General features: G+C 44.6%; 2 protein-coding genes across 3 annotated transcripts in view; one reads left to right on the top strand and one right to left on the bottom strand.

Annotated features, from left to right (window-relative positions):
- Window positions 1-251: 251 nt before the first annotated feature.
- The window catches only part of LOC115317021 (sterile alpha motif domain-containing protein 3-like), a 31,965-nt gene continuing 4,357 nt past the window's right edge, over window positions 252-27,859 (bottom strand). Inside the window, exons 3-10 of one of the 2 annotated variants that reach the window (XM_040213854.3) lie at window positions 26,010-26,140; window positions 12,637-12,786; window positions 11,711-11,798; window positions 10,834-10,992; window positions 7,930-8,142; window positions 4,275-4,446; window positions 3,156-3,241; window positions 252-1,512 (exon numbers count right to left, since the gene is read on the bottom strand). In XM_040213854.3, coding sequence (XP_040069788.1) covers window positions 1,222-1,512; window positions 3,156-3,241; window positions 4,275-4,446; window positions 7,930-8,142; window positions 10,834-10,992; window positions 11,711-11,798; window positions 12,637-12,786; window positions 26,010-26,140 — 1,290 coding nt within the window. In that variant the 3' untranslated portion in view covers window positions 252-1,221. The remainder of the gene's footprint in view (window positions 1,513-3,155; window positions 3,242-4,274; window positions 4,447-7,929; window positions 8,143-10,833; window positions 10,993-11,710; window positions 11,799-12,636; window positions 12,787-26,009; window positions 26,141-27,859) is intronic. The other variant, XM_040213855.1, reaches the window with a different exon arrangement.
- Window positions 304-979, top strand: LOC115314359. The gene is made up of 2 exons (XM_040213856.3): window positions 304-421; window positions 696-979. The coding sequence occupies exons 1-2, from the start codon at window positions 304-306 to the stop codon at window positions 896-898; spliced, it is 321 nt and encodes a 106-aa protein (XP_040069790.1). The 3' UTR covers window positions 899-979.

Genomic DNA, 27,859 nt, shown 5'->3' on the forward strand with positions numbered 1-27,859 from the left:
TTTTCTAATTGAAACCATAACCTAAAACACAATACTAAAAAGTCAGTTACTCAAAAATAATTAACAATCCAATTATCCCGGACTTCAAAAGTTTTCCTAAATAGGCCTCGAGCCCAGGGCCAAAACGACACAAGCCTTCGAGCAGTTTTTGCAATATTGAATTTGTCCACCTTTCGTGAAACACCCTGTATAACCTCCTGAGACCCTGCGTCCACCAGTGTAAACATTGGGTTTTGAATTGTAAGAAGAAGAAAAAAAAAAAAAAACTTCGTTGCACACAGAAAAGGACGCCTGTCCACCGTCATGGACGTAGTCTGTGCTGCCATCTGGAGGAGTGTTGAGCAAACAGCACTGAAAACTTGTTGCTTGCTGTTAAAAATGGCGACCTGCAGCACTCGCATGTTCTACGGGCGACGCCAAGGTATGTAATCAGTTTATGTGATTTACACAAACGGAGGCTGTGTTAATTTATATTTCTAGAGTTCTTGAAAGTTCACAGATGGTCACTAATGCTTAATATTTTCAACAGTATTAGCAAGGGTTATAGTAGTCCCTTGTCAAACTGTCTACGTGGGTGGACGCTGGGACCCAAAACTTATGACACGAATTTCGCGATGATCATGTTTTGCTCGCACCAATCTGAAACACTCGCGAAGTGAAAACAATTGGTTTGATTGATTGTGCTCGATTTTCAGGACTAACAAGTCAGGCTGATGCCATTTTAGAAAGTTTGTGCGGTGCCACAGGTTCCGCGCAAGAGAGTCAAGCCACTGCCGAACTCGCCAGTCCAGACGGCGCAGGCACTTCACGTGCCAAAGAAAGAAGACGTCAAGAATGCTACACAGTGCAGGAACCCTGGCTCCTCAAAGAAAACTCAGCACCATTGCACGTCCTGTGAAATCTACCTCTGCACTGAAACTGACTGGCACTGCTTCTTTGATTTTCGTACCAATAAATGAGCCTCATTTCTCTGCCGGTATCACTCCAGTTTTGCTATTCTTCCCAAAACCTATTTTGTAAAAATTAACTTATAAAATGTTGAATAAAATATGTGTTCATTTTCCTTACTTGAACTGTAAAGCCCCACTGTCCCGTGGGTGGACATCCATTTTTACAGAGCCTGCAAACTAACACCGTAAAAAAAAAAAAAAAAAGAAAAAGCTCAAACTGAACCGTAACGAAGCAGTTAATGCGCGTGTGGTTGAAGCACAAATCATTGCTTCAACCATGCACGTGCCTGCAAACTTTGTTTAAAAATTTAATTACCACTGCCCTTGGAGTTGTGTGGCTCATGCCGAGAAAAAGCCTCTCCAGAGTGACGAGCATGTTGAAGGCCTTCCGTTCATATTGTATACTGAACAACCAATAGGCTGCCAACAACATACACAGCCCCTCCTCGGCATTTGGAACGGAGAACAACCTCTCACGATCAACAACCAGGTGAAAGAAGTCTGCATCCTCTAAGTCTTGCCCGCTGTACAGGACACACGGTGTCGGTGGGATGTTTTCATCCTGCGTTAGGTAAAAGGAAAAGGCACAACATATTTTAATGTAGAAGGCCAAAACATGTTTGCTCTTGTCAACTGCTATTATTCACTCCAGTTCAGGCCATGAGCATTGCTTATGTTTAAATAAGTAACCGGCATCTGCAACAATGTAAAATGAATGAGGAATTACAATTGGGGAAACATCACGACATGAAAATATTGCGATATAAGCTTAGAGATATATTTTAGTATCTCTATTTCAGTATGAAGATGCATTTGTGAAACCTATTTGCATTTCAATAGTGAGATACTTTTCCGATGCATTATGATACGCTGCTAGACTTATTTATTGTTGGAAATGAGTACAGGTCTGGAGATAAAAAAAATAAAAGTCACGCCAAAAATCTGACGCATCACTGGTTCGTTTTCACCATGAGAGTGATTTTTTGCTTTGCTATCACATCTCACTTTTACAGTGGCCTGGTTTCTTTATGCGGACAGCAGCCTTCCTGTGTACATTTGAGGTTATTGTTTGGATAAGAGGACACCAACAAATGCACAGATGAGAAACAATACGTGCAGAAGGAAGAGAAGACAAAAAGCAGGGATGTTTGCGCAGACGCGCTTTGTCAGGCAGTGTCATCGGTCGTCAGCGCTCATTGGGTGCAATAATGGGTTCTTATCGGTATCAGCGAACATAGCCAAGGGCAGACAAGTTTCAAGGAGAAAAAAGGGGGCAAACACCGACAGAAGGCAGGCAGCTCAGGTGCTACAATCTATGTCTGCCACGGACGCACCCTGCTTACCTCGCCACCCCGCATTTATGAACCGTACAGGGCTACCGACTGACCATAACGGTACATGCTATTATTTGTTCGTTGGCCAATGTTAATTTTTTTGCTTCCTCCTCTACACTAAAAAAACCCAAAGATGAAGGTTCCAGAAAACAGCAAACATAACAATGTCTCGTATGTAGTTGTATAAATTAATTTTCACGAGCTACATTTACATTTTATGTGCAGTCGCTGGCCATATCTCTCCCGTCCGAACACCAACCGGAGCAGTGAAAATCCAGCATGAGGCACGTTGAGCATGGCTGTGTTTTGGAAGCCAGACTATTAGGTTTTTGGCGTTTCAGCCATTGTACCCGAAACTTGGTTCGCCTCAAATTTTTACTTTATATCTCTGTAATTTAGGTGGCCATTATCTCTTGAGCGTTACAGAAGTATTTGGGGCCTGGTGGGCCTAATGTTTGGGACACCCCATTAACAAAAGGGGCCAGGTGAACAAGCTGCTATTGAACTGTTGGAAGCCAGTTAACACGCTACACTGTCTCTGTATTGAAAACCCTAGAAAGATCAGCATGCCTGCCGCCTTCCAGCCTTCATTGGTTTTTCAGGACTTGTATTCATGTGCATTTCACATGTTTGTTTCCTTTGACATCAACATGGTCACTAATATGTATTCAGAAGGCTCCAATTCTAGCCCCTGCGGGCACTATGAAAAAACATACCGTGAAAACAAAAAAAAAAACGAACACTCTACCCACAAAAAAGAACAAAAAAACCTCTTTAGTTAGCATTTATTTAACCCTGCTACATTGAAGGTAAACTGGAACTTTGTTCTTGCTAGCATCAACTTTCGCAAAAATATAGTGAAATAACTTACATCTTCTTGCACGAACATTAGGGGCAGTGATGTTGACTCCTTGACGTTCAGTGCCAAAATGCGCAGAGTTGCAACAGTCAGGATGTCTGAAAAACACCAACAACATTTGTGCAAGATATCAAATACATTTTTGTACTCTTCGTTGCACGTGTCCTGGACGGTTTCAGAAAAAAAATGTATGCATTGTTCTGCTTATCTTCCAGTAGGATCAGTGACAATGAGGGAACTTCAGACAAATACTAAGATGTTCACTTGGCCAAGCCTGTCCCCACTAAAAGAAAAGAAGGCAACACACCAGAACGACCTAAATGGGTGCAACATAATATTATAGATAAGCCATTGGACATGTCACCAAATGGTATGAAACAATTCAAATCACCACGGGGAAATAACCTTGGGAGTATGATACAAACTCCCAAAGTTATTCCCCATACACTGGTGTGCAGCCCAAATGTCTGTCCTCTACGGCCCTCCACCACGCTGCCTGCACCTTGGCAGAGGGTTCTCCTCTGCCAAGGCGCTGCGCATGTACAGCTGCAGCAGAAAAAGATTAGCACGAGCGACCAACGACCAGAGTGGCAAAATTGCAGCACGTAGCACTATTGTTTCCGAGCGCGCTGATAGCGAGAGTGCCAGTCACGTTCCATCTTTCAATACAGGGGAGGCCAGCACAAAGCAGCCCACCCTAAAGGCCGCATTTTGAAAGCTATAGTTTCGCTTACTTCTCAGCCGAGCAATGCGCCAACGTGGTTGCACACATAAACTCGGTTATTTTTTTTACAGTGGAGCTGTTAGCGGCTAGTTTCCCCAGGGTCGTGTCAGTCCTCAAATAACCCGATGACACAGAACTCTGGACAGCTACCGCCATATATAGGAGACGGCAGCAACCATCATAGATGGCCGCAACCTTTCCACTCTGGCTTGCCGACTAGCGATCGGCCATTACTTCATTCCCACCATAGTGCAGCTCCGCTAGTCTTCCTTCCTCAACAAAAGAGAAAGACTGAAAGTTTTTTGTTTGTTTTTTTACTATCTTTTCCCATGCATGCATTGAATGGTGGTATTTTATCGCTTGGTCGAAAAGCCTCCCTTGCGCAGCGGTTTTCTTACTGTACTCACGCCGTGTCCTGAGCCTCCCCAGATCCATGTGCGGTGCTGCTTGCAGTGTAAGTAGGACATGCTCCTGGCAGTCGATCGCCTTCTTTGTGGCCAACAGAACGATCTTGTCAATCCCTTTTGCGACTTTGTCGGCCAGGTTCATCTTCGTGAGCCTCTCGAAATCTTTAGCGAACTTCACAAAAGAAAATATAAAAATTGAAAGTTCAGGAAATATGCCACGGCATTTCTTTAATAAAATTTACAAAGAAATTGGCACTTGTTCATTAATTTAAATAAGGGAAACAAGAAACAACGCCTAAATTCAGATTTTACTGGCACTACCATTTACCGAGTCTAGGCCAACTCACCGAAAGCCAACTCATCGACGGTAAACTCGTCAGCAGCCCATTTGTCGAATAGGCCGAATCGTCATAAGGCAAATCGTCGAAGAAAAATTAGTCGAAGACGCCAACTGGTCGCCGCTGTTTCAAAGCCATAATATATAATTTTGTCCTGAAATGTTAAAGCAAATCCTGCCCTATAGTAATGCGTAATATCGCCGTATCGTAATAAACATCCAGTGCGCTCTTTCTTGTCGAAGATAACAACTTGCAGCTTTCTCCACTTTCACGGTGCAGTGGGGGACAGTTACTACGTCGCGTGTGCATCACTGTGGCACGTGTGAGTTTGCTTGGCCTACCCGTCCACGCTGCTTCGCGGCAACAGTCCGCAGCGGCTCATTACAAAAAGTAATAAAGAAAACTAGCAAAAGGACAATCCCGAAATTTACATTTCTAAACTTGTCTCAAGGTACTGTCCTAAAACCTAAAAAGACCGCTGTCCCTAGTCCAAACACAAATAAAAATTTAGATCAAAAGATAACAAGGAACCATGAACTTTTACCTGGGACCGTCATTTAACCCATTCGAGGAATCGGCCTCGAATGGGTTAAATGACAGTCCCAGGTTGCCTTTCGACAAGTTGCCTTTTGATGAATTGTCCTACAACAAATTGGCCTATACTACGAATTGACTGTCGATGAGTCGGCTTTCAGCGAGTTGGCCGAATCCCCCATTTACCACAACTTGAAGGTGTGGGAAGGGCTTTAGGAACAAACATACGAACACACAATACGCAAGTTTCTTTTTTTAGTAACATTATTTTTTTTAACTTCTCTTTGCTTCTGAAGTTCTTAATATGTCTATTGACTTGCCAAGCAAGTCTTGCAAGAGTGCAGAGAAATAATTGGTACTACAGACATCACGCTGATGAAATATCAAACCTTCTTCTTCACATGCAATCTCTTACTCTTTTCTTTCGGACCCTCGAGTCCTTTTCATGCAGTATGGCATAGAGTTGATAGGATCTCCAAACCTGGCCTGTGAACCATAGCTTCCAACTAAGTCGTTGGTCGCTGCATTAGCTAGGATGTTGCTAACACTCAACAGGCTCCCTCGCTTGGCTGCTCTGCCTTGAAATCGCATTGCCTTGTCGCCTGTCTCCTCTTAATCCGGTTTTTCATTTCCATTACCTATTTTTATCTGTACCACTGTATTTTTTATTGCTTATAAATGTTTCTATTCTCTTCTGCACACGCCGCTTCGCGTGTCGTTCCGCGGGTGAGTACTACCATTGCTACTGATTCCTATCGTGCTGTTAGCTGTTCATTTTTGGTTCATTTGACCCAGGTGTAGTCGAGAGGAGCCGTTTATGAACACCCGCACCCATGTCATAGGGGTAGGCAGAGCTCTGAATCAACAATCACGACGCGAGAGCCGAGTGCGGTGCGAGTCAACAAAGCGAGTGCAGGTGGCTCAATCGCACTCGGCTCTCGCGTCGCTTAGTTGACTGGCACTGTAGCATGTGCCTTCAATACCGCTTACTTGAGTAAGATACAGCCCGCCGCTTTGCTGTCACGAATCATTTGTCTGAATGCCTGCGAAACCGTAACACTGTTCGGCATGTCCAACTTTGCAGCGCCTCACAACTGCACGCAGTTGTCTTCACCCAAACGCTTCGCAGGACGCTGTCTTTTGGGAAGCAGTGCCAGGAAACATGCCGTCCGCCGGCAGTACTGTTTGTACAGCCTGGCACACAGCAAACTGTACTATGAGGGCATGTTACTGCTGAAGGTGACCTAAAGAAATAAAATACCTTGAGCTGACATCTTGACTAGAGAAATAAAATTATCGAAGGAACTACGAGTTTCAAGATGACTGCCTGGGAGACAGCACACCTCTGCACTTGAAAAGGGGTGCTTTTAACTGACAACCGCTTAGCAAGTAGTTTAAGAAGGCATACTATAAGCGCACACAAGCCGCGATGTTGGGCCGCCCGGCGCTTGCGAAGGGCTCGCGCCGCTGAGCGCAGTTTGTCAGGCACCGCAGCGTTGGATATGACAAACGGTGCTACGGCTTTGCAGGCATTCGGACAAATGATTCGCGGCAACTTATCTCTGCACTTGAAAAAGGGCGTTGGCAAATGACAACCGCTTAAAAGAAAGATTATGAAGGCATGCCATAGGCACATTCAAGCCGCGACATTGAGCCGTCGGCATTTGCAAAGGGATCGCACCGCAGCGCGCAGTTGTCAAACGCCACAGCGTTGCATATGCCTCAGCTTTGCAAACATTCGGACAAATGGTTCGCAGCGACAAAGCAGCTTGCTGTATCTTGGTCAAGCAAGCGGCACCCGAAGGCATACGCTGCACTGCGAGTCAACGGAGCAGGCGCGGGCGGCTAAATCACAACGCACTCTGCTCTCGCGTCGCAATTCTTGATTTAGAGTCTGCCTACCCCTATGACATCTGCGTGGGTGTTCATAAACGGCTCCTCACGACTGCACGCGGGTCAAGTGAACCAAAATGAACAGCTAACAGCACGACAGGAACCAGTAGCAACGATAACACTCACCCGGAGAACGACACGCGAAGCGGCCTGTTGTTCGTCAGCACTCCCGTCGAAAAAGGCATAATAAAGACAAAAACTATATATATGCAAAAAATACTGCGCACAGAAGAAAATAGAAACACTTAGAACCAATAAATATACACTTGAACATATAAAAATAGGTAATGAAATCAAAAAACAAGATTATGAGGAGACGAGCGACGAGGCAATGCGATCTCAAGGCAGAGTGGCCAGGCCAGGGACAGTCTCTCCCACAATTCCTCGCGCGCGGGCCAGGGCGCTTGGGGGATTTCGCAAAAGGGCTATTGAACGAGGAAATGCACAGAATGCGTCCGGTTCTCTGTGCAACTTTTTTTTTCCTCAATAATCTTATTAACAGCTTTTTAGAAGTCACAAAAAAAGGGTTTCATCTTTTTGCTATTTTTAATATTGACTGTGTGCCTTCAATGACCCACGACTTTGATTAAATTTGGTGGTTGTGTCTAAACCTTAGAAAACAGCCCGTGATCACAAAGAGAGAGAGCGCAACTCGAACCGGCCAGTTCTCGTGGCGGTCCTCGGGCGGAAAGAAACTGAATTTTGAGCCTCAAATTCTGTTCTGGGCAGTTGGGTTCTCATAAGCCATGTACAACTAAAAACATCGGCGAGCATAAACACCCTGTCAGTGTCCCTTCAATAAGAGTTTCTGTATTCAAACAAGAGTACAAAAAAAAAGTCAACAACACCTTCGTATTCAATAAAGCGGAAGAGTAGCAGCAATGACTCACTCGCTGAGAGTCCATCAGGTATGGGTACCTTGTCCTAACAGCATCAATGCCCATTTGTGCCATGTCAGAGAGCCTCTTCCTCGCAGTGAGAGTCATCCTTTCATGGATTCCTTTTTCATCAGGAGCTGCCTTTCGTCCTTCTCGTATAAGCCATTCCTCATGGGCGATCAGGCTGGCTTCGTCCTCTCCAGCCAAAGCCGAAGCAGTGATGTTCTTGAGAGGCATGATCGAAAGGGCGCGATTTAGACATGAATATTCATTAACAGAAGGACAACAACTGACTACCTTTTTAGTGCTTGATGCTCTTAGCATGCCAAAATTTCTGATAAGGTAAAATTGAATTCAATCATTTGACCTAACATTGCCCAAGGCATTACCCTACGGGAGCACAAACAGTAGAAAACACACAATATAAAAAAGGAAACAGTCCAGATAAAAATATATAACATATTTCCTTGCACCTTGCTCAATAAATGCACCCCCAACTTTGTATCACGAGGTGGGAACGTTCAAATTTTTTTATGCGCCACTTTGAGCGATAAACAGCTAGACGATCATGGGAAGGAACGACCTCCATCTCCAGGTGGCCAAGCCAAGCCGGGGTCGTGGGAAGAAATGAACCTTCCGCCATTTTGCAATAAGCTTTTTTCCGAATCGGGGCGGCCCCTGGTGAGGAGATGCCAAGAAATGAATTCCGGGTACTAGCGGGCCATTTAGTTCCGGCTTCAGATATTTGCCATGATTATTGTGTCATAATGGAACTCGCTACTTCATTTTCACAACTGAGACATCCCACAAGTGTAAAATACCATAAATGTCGCCAAGCAATTAAAAAAACACTGGCCACTATTTTATTGGTTTCGAGCATGCCAGGTTTTAAGCAAAAAAATTGCAGGTGCCTTGGTTGATGTTTTACGCGAGAGAAACTTCAGCATACTTGCGATTGCACATGTTTCGTCGCGCAAGCAGAGACAACGCCTGTTCGACTGAAACCATGTCACTCAGCTTCGCAGCCAACTGTTCCGAGCGTGCAACGCATGCAATGTTGCATGGCAGGATTTTTGAAAGTTGCCTATAGACCTTTCAAGCGGCAGTCTCGAACGAAGCGATTTACAGCAGGCATCCCTGGTTTTGAGAGGATAAGTCAGTGTTGCCAGACTGCGCTGAGCTGTGGAGTTTCTCGTCAGTGGGCTGTGGCAGCCTGCGTGGGCACACTTTCGGACGCTGGTGGAGGCTAAATTGCCGTGTTCTATTTTTCTTTTGTATTCTATGGCAAATAGAATTTCCCGGGGTTTTTAAGAATGCTCTGTACTATTTTTGAGAACAAAAACAAAGCAACGAAAGCTGTTTTGGTGAGTCCGTGAGCGACAGAACGAATGCAACTGGGATGTTTGTTTTATTTTATGTTGGTCTTTTTACGGCACCATACACTCCGCCTTGTCAATCTACAAAGATCTTAACCGTCAAAAATATTTGACCGCACAGGATATTCAAACTGCATAGATTTACTCGCCCACAAAATGAAATTCAACGAGTCTCATCAATCGAACAACATATATTGTACGTACCCCACAATGCCGCGTTATCCGAACAGGATTTGAGAAAGGTCTCAAATAACACAGCATATCCAATAAACAGTGTCGACGATAGTAACTTCACGACGATCAGACGGAATCCGGCGTGTTTTGGGCACATGTAGAAGAGAGCTGCTTTTTTGCACAGCTTCAAAGCAAACACTCCGGACCCGACCCTATCAGCTATTTTTCGCGAAGACTCGGAACACAAGTCGGGAAGGCTTTCTGGAGATTATCTCAACGGAAATAATCCTTCAAGAATGTCGAACTGCCTCCGTCACGACTCGCGAGTTGCTTGACGTTCACTCTCTTCGTTTGTTTCCTGCGAAGGCCGAGCAGGCTATGAGCCCTGGTATTCCCTGGTTCTCACAGTGCATGATAGCACACAAAGGGTAAGCATCCTAAACAGGCAAATAAAGTAAAAATTTCCAAGAAAAGTTGGCGAACTCTGAATGCACAATGCAGCTGGGGAGTCATGCTGACCGGGTTTCCACAGCTCAGGCAGGTGGCAGAAATTTATGGCTGGTAGGGGCCGCTTGGTTCGCAAAATGGCGGCGGCCAGAGAGCTTTTTCTGCAAATGTCTATAGCTTATGGTTGCCCCAACAGCACGATCGTGGGGTTTCCACGATGGTTTCATACATTAGCTAACATGCGGTTTGAAGATTAAGGTTTTCAAGTATGCTACTGAACATGGCCGTCGCACAACAGGAAGAAATTGTAGTGTTAACGAAGTCTTGAAGATTGCTCATGTGCAAAGCTCTTTGGCGATGTGCAAGGAGCTTTACGTGCCAGTGATCTCGAAAACCATAGTGCGACAAGGGTAGTACTCTTTCTGCTCATTAGAGTGCTGCATGTTCTCAGATCTTATGGACATTGTGAGACAAGGACCCAAGAAGAAGGACGATTGCAGGAGGCTCCACTGGTTCCAAATCACTGATTGACACTTAATGGAAGCTCGCCTGGGATCTTGAGAGCTTCCAGGTGATCTCCAATCTCAGGTGAGCTTCCAGTGAGTGCCAACCATCGAATCGGAATGAATCGAGCTCCCTGCCATCATCATCTTTCCGAATCCTTTCCACTCGAAAGCATTTCATGCTTCCACCTACTCGCGGAGACGGGATAAACCATTGTAGTTTTCCCGATTCGCGTTATCTGATTGATGGAAGCGTTTCGTTGATTTCTAAGGCAGACACTGATGAGTAGAAAGAAAACCATGCGTAGATAACAATTTGATCATCCACTATGCAGACACGATATCCGCATCCGAACCACATCAGCAATTTTTGATCTTCCAAGTTTATCCCGGAAAGTTTAAACATTGCCCCTCACCAGCTTAATCTTTTTTTGCCGCTTCAGCTGTGTGGCTGCACCTCCATCATTTGGTCTTTTTGATCCAAATTTTGCACGGTTTTCAGCAACCCGGACGTCGTCTGAAAGGCGACGTCTTTCATTTTTGAACTTGTACCGCAGTGCTACTCTCCACGAGTCCTGTAAAATAAAGAAATACCACAGCTTGAACAACTATCTAAATTTAAATTTAGGTCCAGCCATAGCATTTTTGCTGCGATATCAGTTATTGGGAGCCTACCAAGGGAATCGTTCCTGCGCCAAGGAATGAAATTATGGCGTCCAGCTATACTCTTTTCACCTTTGAGCTGGGGAGAGCTTTCTTTTTCACTAAAGCACCAAGGTAAAGGAACAAACGCGACTGACCCGTTTCCCACCCCAACCCAGACAACTATTTTTGGAGATGACCGAGGATTCTATGCGGATTATCTCTGGGAGGGGGGAGAAGAATGTTTGCAAAATCGCGTTGAGGGCAGTTCGACGTCCATCACTTCCTTCGTTTCCCATGAATGTCGAGCAGAAAAGCTTGAATGGCAGGCACTTACCAGTCTTATATATCACAATGGAAGATAACACAGAAAGGGTATGCAGCACTCATAAAAAAAATTAAGTGGGAACTTTCAAGAGGGGCGAGAAAACGTTGAATGCAAAACCGCCAAAACAGGTAGAGAACCGCACTGAGCGGGTGTTCACAGTCCAAGAGGGTGGCAGAAAATTTCTAGCTGATAGAGGGCCAGCTGCATCAGCATCAGCAACATGGCGGCGGCCTAGGAGCGTTTTTTGGAAAGATGTATAGAAGCACCAATGCTAAGAATTGATCGCAGCTATTATTATAAACGTGCAAAAGAAATGTGCTTACTGATCCAGTTCCTATAACATCTTGGAGCTGAGGGTACTTGTCAGTTAGTAGCTGAGTGACCTTGGAGTAAAAGTGCTGAGATGGGAACCTGCAGAAAAGTCGTGCCCATTCTTATGGCTCAACAATCTCTAATATTATAACCCACATTGTGAATCAATAGGTCCCGTATGCTGACTGAGCCTATGCGAGGAAGATGCAAGGTATTGTTCAGATGGTACACAGTGCATCAATGTTTTAAACATGCCAATGACCCCCAATCGATTATAACTAGTCGCACCAAATTTTCAGATATTTAAAAAAAAAAAGGAATATCTACACATTTTCCGCTTAGCAAATTCTTGTAATATGAATTTCGACAAAGAGACATGTTGTCCTATTGAAGGAAAACGAGCAAGTTACTTAAAGCTTCCATTAATTTTTCACACCAGCAACACATACACCTGTAAATACAGCGAGGGCATGGATTGCTTCTAGCAAATGACAAGAAGTGACCTAACTAACCAAACATTTCTCTAGCCTGAACTGACTAATTTCATTTTTGGCGCAGCGGTCTCGACCAAGAAGCCTAAAATTCAGCACAAAGATGCACTTGTGAAACAACGCAAATAAGCCATCAATCTACTATGTTTACCACTGCACAAAATTTGGCAAGATAAGGACCAGAAAGAAGCAACCTAGCTTTTTTTCCGAATTACTTTTTTTTTTTTTTATACAAGGAGGGTTAGAGGGATTAAACCCACTTCAAATATATTGCAAAAATCAGTTTCACCTGCTTCGATACTGTGATTTAAGACATAGGTTTAGCTGGATACAGAAAGATACAGCAAGACAAAGGTTGACCGGTGCCCACAAAGAAGTCACCCATGAAAGGAACTGGAAATGATGAAGCTAGGAATAAGTCCGAATTTTGAGACCACCTTACTTACACTGTTATGTTCACCATTGCACGAAAGAGGAGCTCCACAATCTTTCGGAATGATGAAGATGTCAGAGGTTTGCCAGAGATGATCGTATCATGGAGAGCTCCAAGCTTGGGGAAAATGAAGGTGTTCCCATCGTCGTCTGAACACGAAGGCCTAAAAATAGTGCAATTATTTTATAAGAAAATGATTATTAAAAAAAAAAGAAAAAAAATGTTGCTATGTAGAAGCATATAAAAAAAAAACAAAAAAACAGAAATACAATAAATATGTTATAGGCGTCTCACATGCTTTTTCTCAACCTCATTTTAAAGCGATAGCTGTTATGGGCTCTTCACCCCCCTTTGAAATGATGGTGTAGAGAAACCGTCGTCGATATTGATGAATGCTCTAAAACATTTGTTACACTTTGCCGCTGCCAGGGATCGAACTATGGGCCTACTGTGTGTGAGCCAAGTGCTTTACCACCTGAGCTATCAGCTCTGTGTTCCCTGAATAAACTGCATGTGGTGAGGACACATGCGTGTATCAGTCTTGTGAAGCGCCCGTGTTCCTCCCAGGCACTTAGCCAGGGTCTTGTTTCGGAAGAGGGAGGGAGGGAGGGAGGGAGGGAGGGGAGGGGGGGGGGCAGAGGCCAAATGCTGTATGAGGGGGAGGAGGGAGAGGAGGCCCCAGCAAAATGGAAGATATTGGGGGGGGGGGGGAGGGGGCCGGGCCCCATGGGCCCCCCTGGATACGTGCCTGGTTCCTCCATTGCCCAGGGAACGCAGCAGAACACAATGGTCCATGTACGTGAGATGCGTCAAAGAAGTACACTCTTAGAAAAAAAGGGAGTCAGGTGGAGTCAAATGCGCTTTTGACTCCCCATTTTCGCGTGATGGCGTCGAGGTACTCCATCTGGCAGCAAAAAGGAGTCTGATGCGGTTCGGACTCCCTCAAAAGCACTGGAGTCAAATGAGAATAGTAAATGCCTGAACTCAAGTGACCCCACTTGGCACGCAGGGAGTCACCTGATTCTATGAGGTTGGTAGAGTCAGCGTGACAGAGTCTCGCCACCAGAGTCAAATGACCCCGTTTGCAAGTCGCGTGAACATTAGACAATTTGACGTGTTTGCAAAAACGATATCACCTTTTAGGGCAAGGTATTTCCATGCACTCCAGTCACATACAGCTCCCAAAGTTTGTTTAGACAGAAGAAAGAAACCAGCGTGGCATAGGCATTTTATTCGACATGTCTTAATTACATTACCCACACGCGCCTTTGATTTTTTTTTCTCTCATATTTGCTCAGGTAAATGTTTGCTGCTCGCTCCAAGAAAGCCGGCCCAATGCACAAGGTAAATGGTAGCGCTGTGCTCTATGGCCAGAAATCCGCATAAAAGGCATATGCATTATTAGGAGACACTAATTTGTAACGGATATATCGGGGGTCAGCTCACCGCAACTTCATTCTGAAATCAATCCCGGAAGATGTTTGCTGACGTCTGTACACATTTAAGAGCACGCACTATGTCACAGTTATTCCGCTGTCGCCCATGCTTTGCCTAAGCGCATGACACCACACACAGCACACAAATCCCCCGAAGGTCCGGTGATGAATGCGGTCGTTGAAGATCTCTTCGGTATCGATGACTGCTCCTGGGGCGCGCGCAAAGCCGATGAAACGAAGGCCCGAGATTGCCGGAAGCGCGGGAACCTACGCTTAGGAGAGCATTGCGTATTCATCGGCATGTCACATTCGGCAGCTTCAAGCAACAAGCAGAGGTGGAGGAAACGCTGTAAACTCTGCCCATGCATGTCCCGTTCTCAGCTTCATGCCCTGTCTTCCCGAGAAAGTAAAAACATCCCGACAATGCCGCAGATGTCGTACACTGTCTCCCCGAATTCTCTCGGGAGCCTCCTCCTCTCCTTGACTTATGGCCTCTCCTCTTGCCGTACTCGTCCCTTTTGTGTTCCCCAGTGGAATTTTCCGAGCCGTCAAAAAAAAAAAAAAAAAAACTGGTTCGTTGGTGGCGCTGGAGGGTCGCTAAAACGCCGCGGGATATGTGAAAAATGGCCGACCTTGCGTTCACCAAGCCATGCTCTGCCAATCTTAGAGGCGCCGTCACTGATAGGTTAAATTTTGCTCCCTCCTGCGCTTTTTGTTGGAACATAAACATTCATTTGGATTTTTTTTTTCGTTTTCTTTTCTTGCTGGCTTCGAAGGGATCTTCTATTTTTATAATATTTCGAGCCTATAGACGCTTTACACCAGAATACAGCCGCCATTGCTGACCTTCTCTTGTTTTACCGAGATACCGACCCACTGAAATTGGTGTGGAAGAGCCTCCACAAAAGCCAGTGCTGGGGAGAAAGGCAGAATAAAATCTAAGATGGCGATAACATGGCCTGCTGTGGTTATAATGAAGTGAAGTAAACGTAATAAGGGGAAAAAAACTGAAGGTCAGTTATGGCGGTGCCCATGCACAGCTGCTGCAAAACTTCTATACGTGATGGGCAGTTTGATACTTTAGACCCATGTTACGGATAAACAATCAGGGCGCGGGATGGCCAAAAAAACATGCTTTTCGAGCAAGGCTCGTCAAATCATGAGACGCTGGAGAAATTCAGCATTCTGCATTAAGTCCTTATTTCGAACTCTTTTTGTTCGCCTTCCGCCTTTTGAAAAGCATACGGGAAGGGCCTTAGAACGCACCTGGTATCGCTGCGCCGCAGCGTTCTTCCGCAACATAAAGTTCGTCTGCCTTTCTCGCCGTCACCATGGCAACGAACGCCGAATGAATAGAAGCACGCACGGTACCACCGCGTGAAGCCAGCAACTAGGGTGCCTCAATGTCCTTCTGTTTAGGGTGATGCCACCCTTTGTAGTACCAGATGCCGGCAGCACGCGCTCACGGTCAAAATACAAAGAAACCGACGAAAACAAAATGTCGCCATAGCACAGTCAGCGCCACAAGCGCGTGCAGGGACACGCTCTTTCACGCGCTCCTGAACAAAAAATAAAAATAAACGTGTGTGACAAAATGGCGAGATGCCACCACCCTAAGCAAAGCGCACATGAAGGCACCCTACCAGCAACAGCTGACGCCATTTTACGAACGCCGTCTGCTAGCCAAAGCCGAGCGCGGTTGATCCTGTTTTTTTTTTTATCCGTAACATGGGTCTAAAGTACCAGAGTGCCAACTTGTCTTCAGACAATTCCGCGTCCTGTTTTTTTATCCGTAACATGGGTCTAAAGTATCACACTGCCAATTTGTCTTCAGACAATTCCTCAAACGGCCAGCTGCCTGAAGTGCAATTTCTCAATTAGGTGAGTTTACGCTAAGCAAATAGTTGTGACAAGAGGACACCCGTGAAATTCGGTTGATCATGACATTCGTGAGCGTTATCTCAAGAAAAGAAAAACTAAATAATGCGCAACTACGACAAAATAAAATTGTGAGAAAATAGTATGGAAACTTCCATTGCTACAACTTATGGCCAACTCCTAAAAATAAATGTTGGTGGTGCTTTCTCATCAACTATAGGAAACTGCGAAAATCGTCCTCCAACGTCAGGCTCGATTTAGGGAACACACTCGCTTGCCCTGGTTGCATTACGAAACTTTAGAAAGATTACACGTTGTCTTTATAATTCGCAATAGTGATATGTGAACTTGCAACAGACGCGTAACTAACATTAGAATGGGTCCTTGATAAACCCTTGCGTGACACAAATGCTAAGCGCCAACACGCACCCGGGAAACCATGTGAAAATTGGGTATTCAGTTGTGGGAATCCCCCACAGTACATAGGGAATTTCTCCGACTATACGAAATTTCTCCGACTAAATAGTAAAAACTAAATATCAGTATTTGCTTTGTGAGACGCTCCATATTTATTTTGCAATTTTTCATCAAGTATATTAAGCGGAATGCTTTTGCGATTTCTTTGGTCCGCGAATTCACTTTGTGAATTTTTCTATCGTGAAAATTGTTTTAAACCAATCAAGAACATATGTTGTGAAAGAAACTAGCGTTATTTGGCCTACGGCGTGTCAATGTATTGCATTATGACTTTGGTCCACAGTGTATTACGAAAAGCTATAGCCAAAAAGAAAACATCGCTTCTGGAACCCGTGGGATCTCTGTTTTCTTTGGTGCTGCCCCCGACGACCGAACTTGCCAACCGTCCCCTGTCTAGTATTGTCTATACTTTCTATTTCATAAGTCATGAAAAATAAAAGCATGCAGGGCGCGTTCCGTAAGAAGGGATTATTGTGAAACTAGCATCGCCATTGCTGACAATATGAGCTACAACAGCCACGCGCGCTTATATAGAGCATCTACTATAGCAAGAGGTTTTGGTCCAGACTAGGGCTAGAATGCAAAGTTGGGACGTCGTTATTCGAACTATTTTGCAAATAGAAAGATAGTGCAGCTTCCCGGAATCTCAGGAGCAGCAAAAACTAGACCAAGTGTTGTATTTATTGTCCGAGGCGTACGTGTGCATGCAATTCACAGGCGATTTTAACCGGCAAGCGACACTTTCATTGAAAGTTACCTCAATCACATTTGTGTTTCTGTTGAAACACAACATCTCCAGATCCTCTTTTATAGAGCTCTTTTTAAAAAAAAGGTTCCTTTTCCTCGTGATACAAATACTAAGAAGTAAGCTATCTGCAAGTGAAGCTAGAATACACTCAGATGCTAACTTGTATAAGCGGAGGCAAGATCAGTAGTGTGGACACCCGAATTCGCTTCTGCCGATACATAACAGATAACTGGATGAAACAACTGTCAGAGTGTGACTTTTTTTTGTTACGTCCTTATTCGGTTAAACATTGTGAGCCTTCCTTGGAACTCATAATTGGCAAGGCAGCCGCCTCGCGGATTGCATAATCGGAGAGAATGATTATGATACCTGATATAGCAAAAAAACAAAATTTGTTTATGAAACCCCAATTTTCATTCATTTTAATTCACCTTTTTATTCCTATCGACCAATGGCAAACGCCGGTGAAATCGATTACTAACAACATGTTTCTTAGATACCATTTTATTGACCAACTTCTTGCAGCAAGTACAGTTTGAGCATAATCATGTCAGCAGTGCGCACATCTTTTAAAGGGCGCGTAATAAGTGTTTTAATGATGTGTATTTGTGCTCATGTATAATCTAGTAGCCGCCCAATAATATGCACTGCAAGTTTAAGATGGCAAAGGCGCTTATTGAGCCCGTTACCCTAGAAATACGCGCGAGCTATATTTTCCTTTGCATTCTTCTGCGCGAGTGATGTGTGCGCTCGCCTGCTTCCCGGAGCGTGCGCTTACGATGCTCGCGAAATCCTTTTTTGTTTCGATCACATGTTCACATAACACACATTCTGCGATTTGTTATCATCTCTGGGACGCGATTATGCTTTGTAGTATTTCCAACACCCACGATGCGACATTAGGTATTTACGACGGCGCAGCTGAGGCAACAACTGTGGAAGGAGCTAAAACGATCCGAGAGGCAGCGCGCGTGCGGAACACTCCACGCAGCAAACCATTGCTCGCGGTTGGCGGACAAGTGCCGTTCGTCGTTCGGCCATGTTCGGCAATGGTTCGGGTTCTGCAATACTCGCAAAAAAAAAAAAAAAAAAAAAATTTATCATATTTTTTATTAGAGAAAAAGGTGGCTCATGATGGTAATTTTTGGATTTTCGGGATGCTTAGGGCCCGCAGAATTAGTTGTGACCATGTAAAGACGGTTTGCAGAACCCTCTTAGTGCCCCTTTAAAGTAAGAAATGAGGAATTAGAGATTAGTTAACTATACTATCTTCTTACTCAGATACAAGCTCGCTGCCATCAGCAGTAATACATTAACTCACCTCTGACATGGCATTGCATAACGCGATGTATGGGTGGTTTTTAAAGATCCAGCATTCTCAGTAAAGAAAACTTGCGTTAGGAGACTTTAATGTTCCCATTAGTTTATTTCTCTTGAAGGCCTCTATGAACGAGGTTACTCGTGCAATTAGGCGGAAAATTAAGATATACAGTCGAATCTCATTAATTCAAAATTTCTTAATTAAAACTTGCAGATAATTCAAACTAGCATGCAGGTCCCATCCTATACGTCTTCATGGGAGGAAACTCCAGGTAATTCAAAGTTTGCTTTATTCAAACAAATTTTCAGTACCCCTCGAGTTTGAATTAACGAGATTCGACCGTATTTCTAATTAGTCACGATATGCATATAGTTCTAATTAGAATGTTGCTTGGAACAATCGAAAACTACGAAGTCTGTAAATTCTAGAAAGATTGGATGCATGTGCGTCGCTTTTTGGGTCCCGTAAATATGTCAAAAAGCGGCACGCCAGCGCTTTTTTTAAGTTTGTTATCACCCCCTTTTTAGCTCCACCAGCGTTCCGCCCGTTCCACAAGTAATAGCTTGCGCACAGCATTACGCTACATAGATGCCCTAGATATTTATGAAATTTACGGATTTACTGGTTTTTGATGATGCCCAGCAATCTTTTGCTTGGAAATATATGTCTACTGTTACTTATTAAAATGTTAATTAAGAACTGTATGATAATTATCCGCTTATTTGCACAAACAAGCTCGTTCCTAGTGTCCGCCATGTCAAGCAGGCTAATTGCAAAATTAAAAGTGTCCTAACGCAGTTTTCCTCCCGTTAAAATTCTGGACCGCCTAAGAACAGGTTGTGCATATTTGTAACACCACATCCCGAAAGATTCGTTTCCTCCTTCGTGGCGCATGACTTCATCAGGGTTTGGTTCATTCAAATGATCAGGTGCCTCCTCCGGCAGTGTTGTTTCCACATCCCCTATAACGTGCCTGTGGTTCCGATAAACATGTTTCTTGTAGGAATCAACACTTGCGTACATTCTTGGGCACCCATCGATGTTGTAAAGCACCTTAAGTCCCCCTCGCAGCTGTGGACATCCCGCAAAAGGAGGAAGAGCTGTAAGAAATCTCGCTGCGAAGAACTCTCATCTTGGGCAATGGAAGTGCACACGCTGTTCCTCCATCTTCTGGCGCTGTGTACTGTTACGGTCTCTGCGTGATAAAGAGGCCACACCTTGACTCACCGCGCTCACTACCTTGAGACGCGCATTGCTACAGCGTGAGTTGCGCCCGACGCGGCCGACGGTCTTCACGTCACCGCAGCAAAGACAGTTTTTCTAGTTTTTCCCGAATCCCTTTCCTTCATCATCACGCTCACCTCGATGCGTTAACAGCCTCCACCTTACCTATTTCGTGTAGGCAGTGCAGGTTTTCTTTTCTAATTATGCACGTCACCGGGTGACATATGTACAAGGCATCGAAGGGGACGGCATCGACCTTTTAAAAACAGTATACACCTAATATTCAAACGTAAAAAAAAAGAGAAATAAACATGCAAAGGAAAAGAGGTAACAGGCTGTGAATGGGGAAAAACGTTAAAAGCGCTAAAGCTCAATCCAAGGAACAGACCGTCGTGGATGCTACGAGACGTCCCAGCCAATCAAGCGTCGAGTGAGCATCACGTGACCCCAAGCTGCACGTGTCGCCGCGCCCAACGGGCGGGTCACGTGATACTCTTTTTTACTGCTATTGGGGCTCATAGTCGTAGCGAGGGCCTCCCCGCAGTCTTTGTTTCCTTTGTTCTTTTTTCGGTCGGCTTTACGGCACCCTTACAGCCGGCCGGCACACACACGTTCTTTTCGTTTCGCTGAAATAGTCCGAAACATCTGTGTACAATGCGGGAAGCGTCACAAGAATGTCCCCCTCCGCCTTCCTTCGTCCATTTAGGGATGAGCGAGGGGCGGGGGTTCCTTTTGTCACTCGCCGGCGCCCGAAGCGCTCGAGAGCATGTTTTTGGAATCTGTCGGAAGCCGCCTTTTACTGCCACGCTCCCCTTCCTTCAGGCTGGTGTTGCTGAACGTGCAAACAATTTGAACTGTAATTGCCTGATTGCAAACTGTGCTCCGTCTACGAGGATCAAACTGCTTCAATTCGTAACGTACTACCGGCCAAAGAGCGTATTCAGGGTGGTCTGAGGCACCCATCTTGATGCATACATCTGTCCCACAGTTTGTCCATTGCCTATGGATGCACGTGTGCACGTACGTTCTAAAGACTAAGGTCACGCAGTAACCTCCCCCCCCCCTCCCCCCTCCCCTTAAAAAAAGAGCCATGCAAAAGCAAAACACGAGCCAAGCTAGATCTGCTGAAAAAGTCCCTTTTTGTCCTTACCTCTGTTAGTTCTCCCAAGAGGTCTGGCCCTGCGAGAAACAGGGGTATACATTTATATTTTTTTTATTAGTATTTTTTTTTTTTTCTACGGGGTGCGAACGGGAGTGGGGACAGGCGCTCCAGCGTTCTAGCCACATCCTCTGAGAGCCACGCATACGGCTTCGTTTACCATCTTGGAAGCTTCTTTTCCCCCTCTGAGGGGAGAGAGCGGTTGTCTGTGTAAGGAGGAACACTAATTGGAAGGGCCAAACCGTAGGAACGAACCACGACCAGTACCTACCAAAGAAGAAGCATTGCTTGCAGGGACAGCGTCTCGCTTCTCCGACACGTTGCTCTGGCGGCGCTTCACATTTTGCTCTTGTAAACGGAAAAACGTTAGCTGACGAGACAATCACGTGCCTGACTTTCTGTGGCTTGTCTGCTAAAAAGGTTCTAGTTCCCGAAAGCTTGAAGCTCGCTGATTTAAAGATAGTCTTGAAAGCACACCCGGATTTAGTGACATCAGAGACGACACCATTCTGCAGGTAAGTCGCCGACAGGCTTGAGCGCATTATGCTTGAAGATATTACACCGTTTGTTTCCCACCTTAATTGCGTTTGTTTGTTTTCGCGCCTGGTTCCAACTTTCTAGCGCGGTCAGCCTAATCCTCACTTCTACTGCCACTTTCGTGCTTAAATGTGGCTGATCGTAGACAAAGAACAGCTTTGACAAACTTCAGTCAACACGGATTAATACAGCGCACCCTGCATATTTCGCGAGATATCAATATGTAAAATATAATGCAGAAACGCGTCGAAGTGAAGGCCAATCTTTTCAGGTTAGATTTTAGGGACAGCTTCAAAGCGAATACGAAAAAATAAAGAAATAGACTAGCGCGGATAATATTTGTGACAAAATAAGCCCTATTCAGTTCACTTATGCACATCGTATAAGAGACATCCTGAAATTCCATGGCACATTAAGGCGACGCCCACACTGTAGTTTACAATAGGACACATTAGTTGCGTCTTTTAGGTATCCCCACAGGTGCTCCAATATTTCTAGTTTACTGTCGAAGTTGTAAATAATCGAATTCATTTTCAAACATGCAGCCTTTCTTTGACCTTTCGGCAAACGCGATGTACCGTTGCGCACAGACTCCGGGTACATCTCAAGCTTTTATTTTACAATATTCAATTCCCTTCTCATTTCAGATTAAGGACAAAGACTTCGACGAGTATGTGGGCATTGAGGACAACAGGATTCTGGATGATAAATCCAAGATCATTTATCCTCAATGTATGGTGACTCAAGCGGGGAATTTCAATGACAAGTAAGTTTGTTGTTGTTTCATGTAGAATATTTGGTTTCTTGGCTAGTTCACTCAAGATACTAATTTATGTGCTGCAGCTGCCTGGTATAAGTGTTGACGGAATTTAGCACTGCTGATATACATTGAGAACACCTAAGTGTACTTAAAACTTATATTAATGTTTTTTAATCAAATATTACAGTTATAGGTAGGAATTTCATTTTTTCTTTAATATTGCGCGTAATTAAGTGTTTTATTTTAGTTTATATTCTGTAATCCCTCAGCATTTCCTCCATATAAGTGTAAAACTAAGCAGCACTACCTTTAGAAAGATCGAGGTGTTTTTATTATTTTTAATGCACATCCCGAGATTTAAAACGGAAATTTGATCAAAAAACGGTTTTGACTGGTTGTCTCAACTTGATACGAAAGCAATTCTGAAGTTACTAGACCCTCAACTCTTATCGCCAAAACATTTCGCGTCGGAGATCTTTGCTGTGAGAACAGCAATATAACCCGATTATAATAATATTAATGGTGCAAAGTTTAGATATAAATATTTTCCTTCCCATGCCGCATTTTAGCCACAAAAATTTGTTTAAATTTATGTTCAGAAATGTTTGCCTAGGCGACGAGCTGTTTATAACGTTTGCCTGCAAATTACAGCAAAACCGACTGCAAAGAAATTTAGTGCTCCGGTTTTCCCGGACTGCTAATCCTGAAGAGTAAAATATGTAAACCGTTCAATAGAAGCATGGCTGAGTCTAATATATTTTCATTTTTGATCTCTCATCTGCTCTAAAATTTACCAATTTGGCGGCAACAAATGAGAATGGGACACTGCATCACGCGTTGCCCTCAGTTTATTTGGAAACTCAACATGTTTAAACAAAAAGGAAAATCTCTGTTTTATTCTAGGACCTGCACTGCTGTCGTGGAGCCAGTAGCACCGTCGTCAGGTGTCCTGACGGCGGTGACCACAGCAATTACACCGATAATTTCCCCAGTGGCAACGCAGGGCTCTGCTCTGCTCCAGTAGGGACCCGAAGGCGTACAGGCTACCGGAGGTGCCTGTTGACATTCGAGCTAGGCTGGTTACCCTGACCAAGGGCAACATTCTTGATCCACTTCGGCATCGTATCATCGAGTGGCTGCACTACGACCTGTGCACATATACAATGTAAGTGGCAATATGTTACAATTTTCTTATTCAATGCTATATTTAAAACTTGCAAAAAAAAAAATCTCTCCCAAGGTAACCTGCAGTTCATCGTCGCATTCTATTGTTCAACATCAAAGCAAAGCAAAGCTATTTTGTACAGAGTGTTTATACATAGTGAAGTCTGTACGTTATAGCGACAGTGGTTCACGCAGTAGACGAGAAATTGAGTCAGTGCAGCACAACTGCTAGCCTAGGCTTCTTAGAAGTAGCGCGGTGTAGAGATCACTAATTATACAAACGTGTGACGGTGCATTCCTCATCCGGATGAAAAAGGCCAGGGGGCTGGGGCTGAACCCAGTATTCCGAGCCGCGAGCTTACGCTCCACGTGCCCTGAGCCGCGACGCGCTACCATCCGCCTGTTTGTCGCAAATCAATTTACACCGGGACAGCTAATAAAAATAATGTAAGCGGTGCAAGCGCGAGGTGCCAGTTATAAAAGGTGATTTGACGCATGTGTTCGCGCAGCTTCTGTGTATGTCTTTTCTCACTACCAAATGCCATTGATTCAAAGCGTTAAAACACCTTCGCCAGAATTTCAAGAAAATACAAAACGCTCGCGAAAACTGTCCAAAATATATTCGAGAGAAAATTTTACAGCCTTTCTATCAATTATTTGGCAAGGTACCCCGGCATCTTGCACAATATGCCGGAATATCGTTAACGTCAGCTCCATAAAAAAAAAAAAAGTAATCAAGTTTTGGTCGAAGTCAAAGCTTAGGCACGAGCCCAGTGCTCTGTGCGTTCCCGACTCGCAGCGTGGCTCGCGCAGTGTGGGAACCATCGACTTCGGTCGCACGGAAGCTGAAATGAAGTATAGAGGCACATTCAGCTGCTAGCGCGCTGGATGAACCACTTGCGGAAGTTTTATCACTTCGACCGATGCCCGCTGCAGGATAAAGAAGCCTTGAAGTGAAAGTGAACTTACGGCTAAAAGTCTATTTGTATTTTCATGTATGTTGTTTTCTTACAATTTTGAAAATTGCTTGTGCTTCGTACCTTTATTTAGATTTTTATGTACTCTTACAATTTCAAGAGTTAGCGGGAATTTTTATCTCCCCAATGTTCCTGAGAACTCTAATCCAAAGTCGTCTATTAATTCCATTAAAAGAGAGGTCACACATAGTTCCTTTCATGTATACATTTCGACGTGTGAAACATTCATTTTACGTTAATTTTTTAATACGGATGTACTAAGGGCTGCAGTAAGAGGAAAGTTTCCAAACTGGCGACTGAATCTTAAGTCACACATACAAACCACCGTCTTATTACGTCTCATGGCATTTCTGGCATCACCTTAGATCGTGACCTAAACGCTACGTTTAGAAATATGGCTCCATTATATTAATAACAATGTTTAGCGCTCTCTCAACTAGATATTTTTACCTTTCAGGATCCCACAAAGACGTCAGTCTCAGACTACCCGGCCGTGACTTACAGCGGGCATCATCCCACAGCTTCTGACGCTGCATGAATGACGTTTGAGAGCCTCACGCTTCCAGCTCTGGATATCCCGGAGGCTATCGAGCTGGCCTTTTGCGCGTATTGTGCGTTTAATGTGGAGTATGGCCCGCACGTGAAAAACACGTTTCTGCTTTTAGAAAACCTGTGTGACATGAAGCAATCTCTGCCATCCGTGGCTGTGATGAAGGCGGCAACAGCTATTCGTTGTTAGCCGCATGCTGTTGGAGTGAAATTGTAAAAATGTTTTGTCTATGAAATAAAACTGTGATATTGCACCTCATGTAATTCCATGAAAAGCTCCCCCACCACTATCCACCATATTCCTGCGTAATGTATTTGGAGGGGCACGTGGTTTTAAATGAAATCACGTCATTCCACTACGGTTCTTTATGGCATGAAAATTATTCCATTGAAAACAGAATCCAGAGAGTCCATTGCGGGAGTCAGGTGAGTCTAGGAAAAAAGGATTCAAGTAATTCCCTTCGGGGGAATCGTGGGAAACCAGGAACGGAATCTAGCAATTCCGGATAGAGAGTCACGTGATTCCAGAAGAAAAAGAATCCAGTGATTCCCGTAGGGGGTAGCCTGATTCCTTTGGATATTGGAGTCTCGTGATTCTAGTGAAAGGGTCGCCTGACTCCTGCAATACTGGAGTGCCCTGATTCTACTGAGAGAATCCACTGACTCCTTGTGAGAGGGGATCAGTTGACTCCAGAGAGGGAAGGCGTCACGTGACACCACCAGCTGAGAGAGTCAGCAGTCTCTAGTGGAGAGGGCGTCTGATGACTCCACCGGGCGCTAGAGTCATTTGAGTCTTTGAAAGGAGCCACCACAGGGACAGATTTTGACTCCCCCAAAGGGAGTCAGCGTTGATTCCCCTTTTTTTTAGAGTGTAGATGAAACAAAACGGCACCGCGCAGGTAAAGCTACTAGCCGACATGTGATCCAAGCAAACAATAAATAAAAAGACGCGAACCAAAATGGCTAGATGTCACCACCCTAAGCAAAGCGCACATGTACGGTAGGCACCCGGTGAGACGCTAGTGCAGCTGGTATGAGCGTTTCCATTGATGCCACTTTGTCCGCCGTTCTATAGTGACAGCGGAATAGAAGCATTTCGAGGCTGCCTTGTATCACAACATAGCCTCTATAGTCGCAACCATTAAAACACACTTACAGCTCAAAGGGCTCGATGCCTACCAATGGTACATCTGGAGAGGAGTCATCTGGAGAAGTTTCATCTGGCAAGCTCTCTCTTTGGGCGGTTTCACAGTTTTCAGTGCGCACCGTCTCCAATGAAGCCTCCTCCTAAAACGAAAGGAAATCCCTGCAGTGTAAAGTTACTGGATTTGTGTTAAGGACCCCAGCAGGCTGTTTTAATGATATAACGGTTTGTACTTTACATGCTATAAGTAAGGTTTGGTGTATTTATTACTAATAAATGCCGCTAGATGCTCGCCGTTTCAGGAATTCAGTATAAATCGTAATGTACAAAATTTTCATATGCACACATGAAAGAATAAAAAACGCAGTGGACAAGAACAAACCAAGATATCTTTCCAGAGGTCCTATTTCGGCCCTGTCCACCTTCCGTTTCTTATCCTTTCGTGTGTGGATATGAACCTTCACCAATACGCTCGTCTTCAATAATACAGAAATTCGGCACCGTATTCTTGGTTCGTGGCTCATAATCTGAGCCCGAATTTGAAGCTTAAGCTCTTCGGTAGATGCAAACATGCACAGCATGCAATTTCACATAGTGTCAAACAGAGATGCTGTTCAATGCTAAGAATAATATGCGGAGTACAGTGCAACACCGTCCAGTAGAGCATGCAAGCCATATCACTTTGAAAAAGACATGGCCCTGACTGGCCCCCTCCTTCTAATGCAACACTCAAACTGCTCTGGTATCCAGTACTAACACGAAACAAAGTTTATCTAACGAGGACCTCGATACATACATTAGCAAGCGATATAAGCAGGAAAGCATGAGTGACGACCAGGCTGTGGCCAGTCACTTGCTGCGGCTATGTGGTCTGCGCAGCCCGGTCACCGCTTGCATATTCCAGCTCACACCACCAGCAACTGTACTTGCATATACAATACGAGCACATAGCCCCAAATCCTCAGTTTTGCTGGGACCTCCTCTCCCTGCCCGCTCCTCCTCCCCCATCTATGCCATTTTGACATGGGCGGTCCCCCCCCTCGACAAAACCCTATGTGCCCGATACAATACTCTATATATAGGGTGGTCCAAGTCACCAGGATCGATCTAAAATGGACCATAAAAACAGGCGCCTGCACGTAGCAATCTAAACCTTTCGTCAAAGATCTATTTCACGGGTCAATTTTTTTTTGTAAAATTACAAAAAATAGGACCAAGAAAATTGCCAGGGTTAACGGCAGGCAACGACCCAGACGACCAAGCCCAGTAGCAGGGCGTGTTTGGCGATCGTATTCATAGATGGCATCGGGAGCAGCGTCCGACGGTGCAGCCGACCAGCTAAAGCTAGCAGACGACACGTTGGCAGCAAAAGCGCTGTCGTTATGCAGACACATTTTTTTTTACTTTAAGTTCTGCTTTTATTGCCCGCATTTATTTTTTAACCGAAGGTACATTTGAAAAAGATTATCTTCATTTTATAAAACCTTGGTCGCAAGCCGTCGCAGTAAGGAGGTAGCCCATCAATCTATACGAATGCCAAACACACCTTGCTACTAGACCCCTGTCGTCTGCGTCACTGTCCGCCGTAGACCCTGGCAAGTTTCTTGGCCTTATTTTTTACAGAAAGAGAGCTACGCTTTCTAATTTTACAAAAGGAAAGCGACATGTGAAATACACCTCTGACAAAAAGTCTAGATTGCTACGTGCAGGTGTCGATTTCTATGATCCATTTTATATCGATCCTGGTGACTTGGACCACCCTATACTTTGGTCTACGTGCTTGAGTGCAGGCGAACAATCACACTGAACTTCTCATCAGTTCCCTTATCTCTCAAGGTGCTTCTTTACAAAACGCTCGTGCG

Source organism: Ixodes scapularis, unplaced genomic scaffold, assembly GCF_016920785.2.
Source record: "Ixodes scapularis isolate PalLabHiFi unplaced genomic scaffold, ASM1692078v2 PGA_scaffold5__190_contigs__length_132052651, whole genome shotgun sequence".
NCBI classification, from domain to species: domain Eukaryota; kingdom Metazoa; phylum Arthropoda; class Arachnida; order Ixodida; family Ixodidae; genus Ixodes; species Ixodes scapularis.